The sequence below is a fragment of the Microtus pennsylvanicus genome, chromosome 1, assembly GCF_037038515.1.
Source record: "Microtus pennsylvanicus isolate mMicPen1 chromosome 1, mMicPen1.hap1, whole genome shotgun sequence".
NCBI classification, from domain to species: Eukaryota; Metazoa; Chordata; class Mammalia; order Rodentia; family Cricetidae; genus Microtus; species Microtus pennsylvanicus.
Genome location: NC_134579.1, coordinates 178,722,580 through 178,737,220, shown reverse-complemented (window position 1 = coordinate 178,737,220; position 14,641 = coordinate 178,722,580). Strand labels below are relative to the sequence as shown.

Here is a 14,641-nt window from a genome sequence, read left to right as displayed (position 1 = left end):
TGATTGTTTCATGTCTGGGCAGCCGGGACCAAAAAAGCAGCCTCTGCCAACACTCTCCATTCATATGGAGGCCTTGGTGGGATTCACCACGACCCATAGAATACAAGCTTGGGAAGCACACTGCAAACTTCCTCCTGTTAAGATAGCTGTCCAAAGAAGTAGAGGTAGTGAATACCTGTAATCCCAGCACTCAGGAGGCTGTGAAGCAGGAGTTTTTGTGGGGCCTCAGTGTTAGCCCAGTCTACACAATGGGGTCCTGCTTCAAACTGGTGTAAAAACATTGTATTTTCCAGAGGGAAAGCGATAGCATTATTTCAAGTGTCAGTGAAGGAGAAGTTTTATTTCTGATGCTGGGTAAAGCAGTTCTATGTATACTAGAATTTCAAGGGTTGTGAGGGTTGTGTAACTTAGAGCTATTATGGAAATCATATTATTATCACTGTACCACATGATCGTTGGCAAGCAATCTGTTCATGATTAGCACATATGATCACAATTTAATTTTATATTTTAAATCTCACATACTCAGTTTTATTTTCACAAGACAACTTAAATATTTGCCAAATCAGACATTGTTACCCACAGCACAGCACTAAATCTTTACATTATTTAAATGTAGAAAGCAAAAACATAGTGCATCATAAAAATAAACCTTAGGTGCACAAATCATAAGAATTTTCCTAGTTTCTACATGGGCCTAACCTGATTACACTGTAGTAAGTATACATATGAATGTACTTAACTTATGGCTAAATTAGAAAAAAAAAACATATTATCAACTGAAACTTGGAAATTATAGTTAATATATAAACAATGATAGTTTTAAAAGTTGACCCTAAAACTATTGAAGTGAAGTGTGTATGTATACAATATGTATGGGTGTGTATATACACACAAATATGTGTGTTTATATGTATTTATCTATACATGCATGCGTGCACATGCATGTGTTTGTTTATATGTGTTTGGTACCAAGTAATGGAAATGGAAATCAAGCTTTTACCCCTGCCAGAAAAGGATTGGAAATTAGCTCACATATAGAGCAGCGTCGAGCCTTGCACTGCCACCTCACCTCCCTTTCCGAGAGATGTGTTTCCTGCTACCAGAGACCTGATGGTTTTTTACAGCTTCATGGCATACAAGAGCTGGAAATCTTTAGAGATGCCAATGAATAACTCCCCTTGCTGTGATCTGTTGCCGCCACAGATTGATCATCTATTACCAGAAGAGTGGAGCTCATCGTCTCTTCCACTAAAAGTGTATCTACCAACTCAGTGAGAATTATAAATAACAAGAATGCTAAGCTATATGAACTACAACCTAATTGCTGTCATTAGAGACAAAATAAACTAATTAGACTGTACAAATACAACTCAGTTATACTTTAAGGGGAAATTAACCCAGCATATTAGAGAAGGGGATTCTGTTTTGAGTTATATCTGTTTCTATGGTATGGGGGCACACATGTTCTCACATGAAGGGAGGTCAGGAGACAGTTTTAATGGAGTAGGCTTTCCCTTCTTCCCTTTACTTGGGTTCCAGGGCCAATCTCAGATTCTCCAGATTGTGCTATGACCACTAAATCTACTGAACCATCTCAACATTGCCTCCCCTTTACATATTAATACTTATTTCTATTTCTATTTTATTTTCTTGTAAGAAAATGGCCACTCCAGGTGTGGGGAGTATCCAGTCTAGTTTTTAAGGACTGGAGTGGTTCCTGTGGCATGCAACTCTCAGGGACTCATGCCATGAATTGCACAGGCAGACCAGGGGAATTAGTTGCTCTCACTGCAGACAGTGAAGATCAATTGTTGCTGGTCTACAGAGTCTGTATTCAATAGCAATGACGTTTAATTTGTTCTTGTCCATCTCTGAAGATCCAAAGTCTACTCATATTTCAAGATTCAGTATAAATGCCACTTCTTAAACCGCTAGAAGTAATCTCTTCCTCTTTGGAGTGTTCATACAGTGGTTTATCTGTACCATTCTTCTTCCGCTGAGAGCTTTGAAACACCTTTATCAGTTATCTGTTTACACATTTTATCTCTGACACTACATGGAAAGTTCTTTCAGTGCATGATATTTCATTTTATCATTTGTCCCTATGACTTCTTCACAGTGTTCCTCACTTTATCAGAAATGATTTATTACAAGAAGTAAGTGAGTCTGCAGTTGAAATAGATTACATCAGTAGTTTGAGATATACCAACATGCAATGCTCAGAAAACTCCAATAATACTAGAACTCAGAAAATCTAGCTTTTCTTCCTCCCTGCCACTGTTTGATTTGTGAATGATCCCCTTCACACGATTCATTTCTGTGTCTGGATACTATGCTTTCTTCAGGGAGAAGTAGAGAATTTCTGCTCATTTTTGAACATTACCCAACTATGCATTTGTTTACATTCACTTGCTCAGTATGTCCAAGAATCAAACCAAACGTTCAGTTTCTCTTGTCTGATGCGCCACACAACCGCTTTTCTACTTTTGACAGGTGATCATGATACTTTTTTATGGGGACGTTTTAATAAATATTCATTTCTTTTTAAGTTGTTTTTATTGAGCATTTTTTTTCTGCTTCCCTTCCTTTCTTCCCCTCCCCTTCTACCCTCTTCCATGGTTCCCATGCTCCCCAATTACTCAGGTGATCTGGTCTTTTTCTACTTCCCATGTTGTAGAGTAGATCCATGTATATGTCTCTTAGGGTCCTCTTTGTTGTCTAGGTTCTCTGAAATAATAAAGTGGCTTTATGTCTAAAAGCCACTTATGAGTGAGTACATACTATATTTGTTTTTCTGGGTCTGTTACCACACTCAATATGATGTTTTCTAGATCCATCCATTTGACTGCTAATTTAGTGTATCATTATTTTTTCCCACTATGTAGTATTTCATTGTGTAAATGGATCACACCTTCTTTATCCATTCTTTGGTTGAGGGGCATTTAGGTTCTTTCTAGGTTCTGACTATGACAAATAATGTTGCTCTGAACATAGTTAATCACCCTTGTGGTATAATTGAACATGCTTTGGGTATATACCCAAAAGTGGTATTGCTGGGTGTTGAGGTAGGTTGCTTCCTAGTTTTCTGAGAAATCGCCTTACTGGTTTCCAAAGCGACTGAATCAGTTTGCACTCCCACCAGCAATGGAGGAGTGTTTTCTTTACCCTGCATCCTCTCCAGCATAAGTTGTCATCAGTGACTTTGATATTAGCCATTCTGACAGGTGTAAGATGGAATCTCAGAGTTGTTTTGATTTTCATTTCTCTGATGGCTAAGGATGTTGAACATTTCCTTAAGTGTCTTTCAGCCATTTTAGATTTCTCTGTTGAGAGTTCTCTGTTTAGGCCAGTACTTCATTTTTTATTGGATTATTTGTTCTTTTGATGATCAATTCCTTTAATTCTTTGTATATTTTGGAGATCAGCCCTCTGTCTGGTGTGGGGTTGGTGAAGTTCTTTTTCCATTCTATAAGCTGCCGTTTAGTCTTCCCGACCATGTTCTTTGCTTTACAGAAGCTTCTCAGTTTCAGGAGGTCCGATTTATTAATTGTTTCTCTCAGTGTCTGTGCTACTGGGGTTTATATTTAGAAAGTGGTCTTCTGTTCCAGTACATTCAAGTGTATTTCCCACTTTCTCTTCTCTAAGGTTCAGTGTAGCTGGCTGTATGTGGAGGTCTTTGATCCATTTTGACTTGAGTTTTGTGTATGATGATAGATATGAATCTATTTTCATTCTTCTACATGTTGATATCTGGTTATGCCAGCACCACTTGTTAAATATGCTTTCTGTTTTATATTTTTTGCTTCTTTATAAAAAATCAGGTGTTTGAAGGTTTGTGGATTAATATCTGGGTCTTCTATTCAGTTACATTGGTCCTCCTGTCTGTTTTTATGCCAATACCAGGCTGTTTTCAGTACTGTAGCTCTGTAGTAGAGTTTGAAGTCAGGGATTGTGAGTCTTCCAGAAGTTCCTTTATTGTACAGGATTGTATTGGCTATCCTGGGTTTTTTACTTTTCCATATGCAGTAGAGTGTTATTCTTTCAAGGACTGTGAAGAATTTTGCTGGGATTTTGATAGGCATTGCATTTAATCTGTAGATTGCTTTTGGCAAGAGTGTCATTTTTACTATGTTAATTCTACCTACCCAAGAGCATGCGACAGCTTCCATTTTCTGGTATCATGTTCTTTAATTTCTTTGTTCAAGATTTAAAGTTCTTGTCACACAGATCTTCCACTTGTTTGGTTAGAGTTGTTCCAAGATATTTTATGATATTTGTGGCTATTGTGAAGCATGATGTTCCTCTGATTTCTTTCTCAACTCATTTATCATCTGTGTGATACTAGCTACTGAGTTTTCGAGTTAATCTTGTATCCTGCTACATTACTGAAGGTGTTTATGAGGTTTAGAAGTTCCTTGGTAGAAGTTTTGGGGTCTCTTATGTAAACCATCATGCCATCAGCAAATAGTGAGAGTTTGACTTCTTTTCTGGTTTGTACCCCTTTGATTTCCTTTTGTTGTCTTATTGCACTAGCTAGAACCTCAAGAACCATATTGAATATATATGGAGAGAATAGACAACCTTGTCTTGTTCCTGATTTCAATTTATTTTAATTTTTTATTGAGAAAAAGAAAAAAAAATTTCCTCCTCCTCCCAGCCTCCCCCCTCCCCATTTCCCTCCCCCTCCTCCCACCCTTCTCCCCCTCCTCCCACTCCTCTCTCCCTCCCTCTCCAGTCCAAAGAGCAGTCAGGTTTCCCTGCCCTGTGGAAAGTTCAAGGTCCTCCCCCCTCCGTCCATGTCTAGGAAGGTGAACATCCAAACTGGCTAGGCTCCCACAAAGCCAGAACATGAAGTAGGATCAAAACCCCGTGCCATTATCCTTGGCTTCTCATCAGCCCTCATTGTTCGCCATGTTCAGAGAGTCCGGTTTTATCCCATGCTTTTTCAGTCACAGTCCAGCTGGCCTTGGTGAGCTCCCAATAGATCAGCTCCACTGTCTCAGTGGTTGGGTGCACCCCTCGTGGTCCTGACTTCCTTGCTCATGTTCTCCCTCCTTCCGCTCCTCATTGGGACCTTGGGAGCTCAGTCCAGTGCTCCAGTGTGGGTCTCTGTCTCTATCTCCATCCAGCACCAGATGAAAGTTCTATGGTGATATGCAAGATATTCATCAGTATTGCTATAGGATAGGGCTATGCTGCGGTAAAAACAATGACTTCTCGAATTTTGCATGCAAATGGATGGAAATAGAAAACACTATCCTGAGTGAGGTAACCCAGACCCAAAAAGATGAACATGGGATGTACTCACTCATAATTGGATTCTAGCCATAAATAAAGGTCACGGAGTCTATAATTGGTGATCCTAAATAAGCTAAATAAGAAGGTGAACCCAAAGAAAAACATATAATTATCCTGGCTATGGGAAGTAGACAAAATTGCAGGGGAAAAAATTGGGATCTTGGGGGTGGGGTGGGGTGGGATGGGGGTAAGGGAGATAGGGAGAGAAAAATGAGAAGGGGAGGATGGGGGGAACTTGGGGAAACAGGATGATTGGGATAAAGGAAGGTTGGATAGGGGAGCAGGGAAGCACAAATCTTAGTTAAGGGAGCCACCTTAGGGTTGGTAAGAGACTTGAACCTAGAGTGGTTCCCAGGAGCCCAAGGCGATGTCCCCAGTTAGCTCCTTGGGCAGCTGAGGATAGGGAACCTGAAATGACCCTATCCTATAGCAATATTGACGAATATCTTGTTCCTGATTTCAATGGGATCACTTTAGATTTCTCTCCATTTAGTTTGATATTGGCTGTTGGCTTGCTGTATATTACCTTTATTATGTTTATGTATGTTCCTTGTATCCATGCTCTCTCTAAGACCTTTATTATGAAGGGGCGTTGGATTTTGTATAATGCTTTTTCAGCATCTAATGAGATGATAATGGGTTTTTTTCAGTTTGTTTATGTGTTGGATTACATTGATTTGCATCTCTGGGATGAAGCTCACTTGGTCATGGTGAATGATTTTTCTGATGTTTTCTTGAATTTGGTTTGCTTGTATTTTAATTTTTGCAACAATGTTCATGAGTGAGTTTGGTATGCAATTCTCGTTCTTAGTAATGTCTTTGTGTGGTTTGTGTGTCAGGGTAATTGTAGCCTCGTGAAAAGAGTTTGGCAATGTTCCTTCTGTTTCTATTGTGTGGAACAATTTGAGGAGTATTGGGTTGATTTCGCCTCTGAAAAATCTTATAGAATTCTGTGCTGAAACCATCTGGTCCTGGGACTTTTTGGTTGGGAGACTTTTGATGATTGTTTTTAGTTATTTAGCAGTTATAGGTCTATTTGATTTGCCTATCTAGTCTTGCTTTAATTTTGGTAAGTGATATTTATCCAGAAAATTGTTCATTTCCTTTAAGTTTTCCAATTTTGTGTATTATTTTGAGTACAAGTTTTTGAAGTATGACCTGATGATTCTCTTGATTTCCTTCATGTCTATTATGTCCCCCTTTTCGTTTCTGATTTTGTTAATTTGGATATTCTCTCTCTGCCTTTTGTTAGTTTAGATAAAGTTTGTCTATTTTGTTGATTTTCTCAAAAAACCAACTCTTTATCTCATTGATTCTTTGTATTGTTTTCTTTGTTTCTATTTTGTTGAATTCAGCTTTCAATTTGATTATTTCCTGCCATCTAGTCCTCCTGGGTGAGTTTGCTTCTTTTTGTTTTAGAGTTTACAGGTGTTCTGTTAACTCACTACTGTGGGATTTTTTTCCAGCTTCTTTATGTAGGCATTTAGTGCTATGAACTTTCCTCTTAACACTGCTTTCATTGTGTCCCATAAATTTGGGTATGTTGCATGGTCATTTTCATGGAATTTTAGGTCGTCTTTAATTTTTTTCTTTTATTTCTTCCTCAACCCATTGGTGATTTAGGTGAGCATTGTTTAATTTCCATGTTTGTGGGCATTCTGAAATTAGTGTTGCTGTTGAATTCTAATTATAAGCCATGGTGATTCAATAAGATACATGGGTTATTCCATTTTTTTTTTTTATCTATTGAGGTATGCTTTGTTACCTTGTATGTGGTCAGTTTTTGAGAAGGTTCCATAAGGTGCTGAGAAGAAGGTGTATTCTTTTCTGTTTGGATGGAATGTTCTATAGATGTCTGTTAAGTCCATTTGAGTCATAACATCTGTTAGTTCCCTTATTTCTGTTAAGTTTCTATCTGGCAGACCTGGCCAGTAGCGAGAGTGGGGCATTTAAGTCTCCCACTATGAGGGTGTAGGGTTTGGTGTGTGATTTAAGCTTTAGAAGTTTTTTTTTTTCATATGAGGGTGTGTATTTGGGGAATAGATGTTCAGTATTGAGATTTCCTCTTGATGTATTTTTCCTGTGAATAATATGAAATGTCCTTTGTCTTTTTAGATTGAGGTCTATTTTGCTAGATATTAGGATGGCTACACCAGCTTGTGTCTTAGGTCCATTTGATTGGATAATTTTTTCTCAACCCTTTATTCTGAGGTGATGTCTATCTTTGAGGTTAAAGTATGGTTCTTACATGCAGCAGAAGGATGGATATTGTTTTCTTTTGTTTTTGTTTCTTTTTTTTCGAGACAGTGTTTCTCTGTAGCTTTGGAGCCTGTCCTGGAAGTCTCTCGTAGACCTGGTTGGCCTCAAACTCACAGAGATCTGCCTTCCTCAGCTTTCCGAGTGTTAGGATTAAAGGCGTGGATTCATATCCAATCTGTTAGCCTGTGGGTTTTTTTTTTTTTTTTTTTTTTTTTGGTTTTTCGAGACAGGGTTTCTCTGTAGCTTTGGTGCAGCCTGTGTCTTTTTATAGGTAAGTTGAGTCCATTTATATTGAGGAATATCAATGGCCAGTGATTGCTAGTTCCTGTTAATTTAGTTTTTAAAGTTGGTGATATTATTGTGTGTGTTTTCCCCTTTGGGATTTGCTGCTGTGGGATAATCCATTCTCTGTGTGTTTGTGGATGTAGCTAACTTCCTTGGGTCCGAGATTTTATTCTAGTACTTTGTGTGTAGGACTGGGTTTATGGCTAGGTATTGGTTAAATGGTTCTGTCATGGAATATCTTGTTTTGTTCGTCTATGGTGATTGAAAGTTTTGCTGTGTATAGCAGTCTTGACTGGCATCCATGGTCTCTTAATGTCTACATAACGCTTGATCAGGACCTTCTGACTTTCATTGTTTCCATTGAGAAGTCGGGTGTAATTCTGATAGGTCTGCCTTTATATGTTACTTAACCATTTTCCTTAATGTTTTTTCTTTATTGTGTATGTTTAATGTTTTAATTATTATGTGGTGAGGTGACTTTTTTTATTGATCCAGTCTATTTGGTGTTCTATAAGCTTCTGGTATCTTCCTATGCATGTCTTTTTTTTAGGTTGGGAAAGTTTTATTCCATGATTTTGTTGAATGTTTTTTTCTGTGCTTTTGAGTTGGATTTCTTCTCTTTCTTCTATCCCTATTATTCTTAGGTTTGGTCCTTTCATAGTGTCCTATATTTCCTGCATATATTGTGTTTAGCTTTTGCTAGATTTAATGGTTTCTTTGACAGATGAGTCTATATCCTCTATTGTATCTTCAGCACTTGAGAGTCTCTCTAACATCTCTTGTATTCTGCTGTTCATGCTGCATTTGTGATTCCTGATCAATTTTCCATATTTTTCATTTCCAGACTTCCCTTAATTTGTGTTTTCTTTATTGTCTCTATTTTGGTTTTCAAGTCTTGAATTATTTCTTTCATTTGTTTGACTGCTTTTTTATTGGTTTTCTTTAAGGGAGTTGTTTTCTTCCAAATTTTTGTTTGTCTTTTCCTTCATTTATTTGAGGGAATTTTTCATTTCCTCTTTAAGGTCCTCAAACATTCTCCTGAAGTTAATTTTTAGGTCATTTTCTTCTGCTTCATCTGTATTGGGGTGTTCAAGTCTTGCTATTGTAGGACCATAGTTTTTTGTTGGTGTCATGTTGCTCTATGTGGTGTTGAGTGTGTTCTTATGTTGTCTACTCATCTTTTCCTCTGATTGGTGTAGTTGGGGCTGTGTCTCTGGGGTGATCACAATTCTTACTTCACAAAGGAAATATGATCTGAAAGTGAACCCCATTAATTCAACCCAATGTAATATTACTCGGTAAAAGTTGAGTATGATCTGCTTTGAAGATGGTGAGTGTGGTGTTGACTATTGGACCCAGTGGCCAGTAGTCTACCATGGAACTATATATCTTAGCCCTTAAAGATTTAAAAAAAAATTTATGCTTTGTATACATCATACATTTATAAAATGTATTTTTATCATATCTATCTACATCCCTCCCTCCAGTTTTCTCAATTTGCCCCATCCTGGTTCCTTGTGAACATCATGTCCTCTTTTTATTATTGTAACCAATAATCCCTCAAGTCCAATTAGTGCTTCCATACCATATGTTCATGGGTGTGGGGCTATCTACTCAGGCATAAAGAACCTACCAGCAGCCATGTTCCCAAAAGAGAGCAACACACACACTCTCTCTCTCAGAAACCATCTACTGTCAATAGTTCCTTCACTAGGGGTGAAGCTTCATCTCTCATCACCCATCCGTGCTAGAATCAGACTGGCTTGATCTTGTGAAGGTCCTGTGCAAGTAATCCTAGCTGCTGTGAAACGGTGAGTAAGTAGCCATGCCATGTCTGGAAGGCAGCACATGCAATAGGGCTTACTGAAAGATTTCGCCATGGATGACAGGAAGGAATATAGAGCCATGTTCACATATACCTAAGTGCTGCATGATGAAAACATATTTTTGATCACTTTTTAAATAATTTAGAGCTTTTTATATTTTGTTCATTTTTAGTGTTTTGCACCAAAGAACTACTCATTTTATATACTTTTTGGTTTCATTTTCTCTTGGAAGTAGGGTCTTATGTAGCCCAGGCTGGCCTTGAGCTTCCAGTATATCCACAGATGGCCTTGAAATCCTAATCCTCCTACCTCTGGCTTCCCTATGCTGCTAAGTATATGTTCTACTACTCCTAGGTTTTAAATGATTTTTACAGGATAAAAGTTTCTGTAAAAAGTTTCCTGTTAATTTCTTTGAAACTGTAAGTGACAGCTCCTAAAAGAACAAATTCATCAGTGTTTTCAAAATTCACATTAAAATATGTAAAAATATTGCTTTCATCAATTTTCAATTAAGATGTGATTATTATGCAGACTTTTCTACATTTTCATAGCTCCCTTTTCTATTGTTGTCAGCTACTGATGCAGATGTGAGGAATGAAAGTCTCTCGTCTGTGCAGCAGCTTGGCATTGAAGCGGCTGTCAGGTATGTGGGGAGGCGTCTCTCCTGTGCGCCCCTGGAATTCATCTACCTGATGTGTGCTCAATAATATTTAACAACCAACTATTTTGTAGCCTTTAAATGCAGAGTCTCCCACTCAGAAAATAATAATGTTATCTTTGAGGATATTGGCACATGATTAAATTACCTCCGGCTGTAAATCAGTTACAGTTCATTACTATTCCAAAAGCTAATTAGTGTGTTCCTCTATGACTATCAGTTGTTTTCCACCAAAAAAAAAAAAATCAGCATTGCAAAAATCAAAATGCTATGGCACAGTTATATATCTTTTAAAATACGGTTTGTTCTAGTTGTCAGGTCCCGATGAAGACAAACATACTTTAAGGACAGACTGAGAAGTTCAAATGAGTAAACCAAAATTGTCAGTTTGAGTTTTTAAAGCTCATGAATTAATTTTCAAAAGAAGTGAGTACAAGTACATCACGAACTGGATAATAACCTTCTTTTCTTTTGTTCTAAACAAACCTCATTGAATAAGAGGTTCTTAACTATCGCATTGTAATTAGAGGGCCATTATTTGAATCATATTTAGGAAGGTACTTATGAGATTTATTAAACACTTGAGACTTATATAAATGCCCATTGTGATGAAAATCATAACGTGGATTCTGGATCATCCACTTCTACCAGGGTAACTGTTTTGATTGTATTATGTGACTCCATATACATGTTTTAATAAAAGTATACTGTACTGCTCCATTTCCAATTAATTGAAACCTATAGATTATATAAGCAGCTTGGTCACATGTTTTATTTATTTTTTTTTAAAGGTTTTGGAAGTATGTCCTGGATTTTATTTTATTTTATTTTTATTTTTTTATTAAAAATTTCCACCTCTTCCCCTCCCCTTCTCTCCCTCCACCTCCCCCGCTCTCCCTTCCCTTCCCTCTCCAGTCCTAAGAGCAGTCAGGGTTCCTCCCCACTCCATCCAGGTGTAGGAAGGTGTGCATCCAAACAGACTAGGCTCCCAAAAAGCCAGTCCATGCAGTAGAATCAAAACCCAGTGCCATTATCATTGGCTTCTCAGACAGCCCTCATTGTCAGCCACATTTAAAATTTATATGTATGTGTGTACACTTGTGTGTATCATGTCCACATGCATATGGATTCCCATGGAGGCCAGGAGAAAGAGTCTGATACCTTAAAGCCAGAGTTACAGTTGATTATGAACTGCCCACTGTGTGTATTGAGAACCAAACTCATGTCTTCTGCCAGAGCAGCAAGCACACCAAATTACTGAACCATCTCTGCAGTTCATCACTGTTCTGTAGATGCACTTCTCATATGCTCATGATGGTTCTCTCTCAATATATTCTCCCTTTGTCCAATTATACATAGATCCTTTTGTGTCATCTTTAAACATTTAATTGTGTTCTACACTAAACACAACTTTGGGACACAGTAACTACTTCAAAACGGGTCACATGTTTTAATTCAATGTAGTTTCTTTTTTTTTCCTTTTTTTTGTTTTTTTTTTTGTTGTTGTTGTTTTTTGTTTTTTCGAGACAGGGTTTCTCTGTAGCTTTGGTGCCTTGATGGAGGAAGGTCATTGGCTAATAAAGGAACTGCCTTGGCCCATTTTATTGGTTAGGACATAGGTAGGTGGAGTAAACAGAACAGAATGCCGGGAGGAAGAGGAAGTGAGGTCAGACTCTACAGCTCTCCTCTCCGGAGCAGACGCCTCAGAGAGGGACGCCATGCTCCCCGCTCCAGGGAAGATAATGGCGCCCAACGTGGGGCTCGAACCCATGACCCTGAGATTAAGAGTCTCATGCTCTACCGACTGAGCTACCCGGGCAGGCGGCTGGGGTGTTGGGGACGCAGCCCCGCCGCCCATATTACTACAGTGCCTATCCCGGAACTAGTTCTTGTAGACCAGGCTGGCCTCAAACTCCCAGAGATCCGCCTGCCTCTGCTTCCCGAGTGTTGGGATTAAAGGCGTGCGCCACCACTGCCCGGCTCAATGTAGTTTTTTATTCATAGAAAGTAAATGGAAAATAATGCACAGTGTAGAGTTTGGCTAGACTGTGGTATAGTGCAGCTACCGTCCTGTGGAGTCATTGAGATAACAGTGTAGAGTTTGGCTAGACTGTGGGATAGTGCAGCTACCGTCCTGTGGAGTCATTGAGATAAAGTGTAGAGTTTGGCTAGACTGTGGGATAGTACAGCTACCGTCCTGTGGAGTCATTGAGATAAAGTGTAGAGTTTGGCTAGACTATGGGATGGTGCAGCTACCATCCTGTGGAGTCATTGAGATAACAGTGTAGAGTTTGGCTAGACTATGGGATGGTGCAGCTACCGTCCTGTGGAGTCATTGAGATAAAGTGTAGAGTTTGGCTAGACTATGGGATAGTGCAGCTACCGTCCTGTGGAGTCATTGAGATAACAGTGTAGAGTTTGGCTAGACTATGGGATGGTGCAGCTACCGTCCTGTGGAGTCATTGAGATAAAGTGTAGAGTTTGGCTAGACTGTGGGATAGTGCAGCTACCGTCCTGTGGAGTCATTGAGATAACAGTGTAGAGTTTGGCTAGACTGTGGGATAGTGCAGCTACCGTCCTGTGGAGTCATTGAGATAACAGTGTAGAGTTTGGCTACACTGTGGGATAGTGCAGCTACCGTCCTGTGGAGTCATTGAGATAATGGTATAGAGTTTGGCTAGACTATGGGATAGTGCAGCTACCGTCCTGTGGAGTCATTGAGATAACAGCAACAACAAAAACAATAAATGCCCTAAACTGTTACCACTAAGAAGGAGAGTTCTGAAAATACAGACCAAGTAAGGTCTTAGGAAGCTGGAAATCAAACAAACAACATACCCATTTAGTGTATCTAAAATATAGGAACTTAGATAAGACTGAATTAGTTTCAGCTAATTATAAACTGCTGTTTGACCCATGTAAACACCAAGACATTTCAAGTTATGTTATAGTACTGTCCTAATCTTAACCCAAAATGTCCAAAGCCCTCTGATATCCAGTATTGGTAGATGACCTCCACAGGAACTTCTTGACTTAACATCCTATCAACCTAAACTCAGGAATCTGTGTTTTGGATTAATTTCAGAAAAACGTCTTACATGGTTCTCATCTGTAGTCTGCTGTCATTTTGTTTTCTCATTTCTTTTTCACCACCCTAGAATGGGAACAGTTAATGCTGCTGACCGTGTTGTAACTGTCAGGAGTGAATATTGAGTGCCTGTCTAATGTCGTCACCCTAGAAGTAACATCTTAAACTTCAGACTTTGAGGTCTCAAGAGAATTACATTTTGATGCATGTCTAAAGATGAATGTGGGGTGAAGATCCTGATAGTTTTCATTCTGTGTCTTTTGGGGGTGTCTTTTACATAGGTATGGCAAGTTTCTCAACTTGTTAAAAGATGGTGCAGAAAATGATCTTGCCTTGGTCTTAAAGCACTGTGAGAGATTCCTGAAACAACAGCAGTCACCAGTAACTTCTTCTCTTCATATCCTTTTTGAGTGGATTTATGCAGAACCAAATTATCTTCCTATACTTCCCATAGTTTTTTCGAAGGATGTGTTAACATATCTGTAATAAGTAATAGCTGCTATGTGATTTTTTGTTGCAGTTTATTCTTACAGGATTTTAATCTGTGTTTTGAACATACGTTTTTATAAATTGACTTATGATCCTTAGACTCAGTTGTACTCATGGAATCTTAAAACTGAGTAAAGTGATTTACTATATACATACAATTAATATCTCTTTCCAAATAAAAATCCTAACAGTGAGTATTTATGCAATTGTGTATGTCCTGAGATAATGTGGAAGCTCCTTAACTGTTGTGCAGTGCGCCTGCAAGGGCGCTACACGGGCCATGACTGGTTTGTGTCTTCACTGTTCATCATAATGCTGGGGGATAAAGAGAAGACATTCCAGTTTCTTCAACATTTCTCCAGGCTTCTGACCTCTGCTTTCCTTTGGGTGCCAAGGCTGCATATTTCTGTAAGATGTAAAAATTTGTTTTTAAAGAGAGTTGAACTTAAACACCATATTTAACTTTACTAGGGTATAATCTTATATATACTCTGTGTCCTAATAATTCTTATTCACTTTCCTACCTGAATGAGATTACTATGACTTGTATCAAATCTGTTTTTAACAGTTTCATACATATATACAATGTATTATGATTACTCTCGACTCATCTCATATCTCCTTCCACCCTGTCAGCTCACCCCTTCCTTCCTTCAGGTTTCTTTCCCATATTCATAGACTTTTGTTTTGTTTTGTTTTGACATACTGGCCTAGGTAGGGACATCTGGGTTTGAA

The 14,641-nt window shown here is 38.6% G+C and overlaps 1 protein-coding gene across 1 annotated transcript in view; it reads left to right on the top strand.

The window, feature by feature from the left end:
- Tbc1d32 (TBC1 domain family member 32) overlaps positions 1-14,641 on the top strand; it is a 200,535-nt gene that overhangs the window by 152,775 nt on the left and 33,119 nt on the right. Inside the window, exons 28-30 of the mRNA XM_075945999.1 lie at positions 10,245-10,314; positions 13,699-13,814; positions 14,160-14,314. Coding sequence (XP_075802114.1) covers positions 10,245-10,314; positions 13,699-13,814; positions 14,160-14,314 — 341 coding nt within the window. The remainder of the gene's footprint in view (positions 1-10,244; positions 10,315-13,698; positions 13,815-14,159; positions 14,315-14,641) is intronic.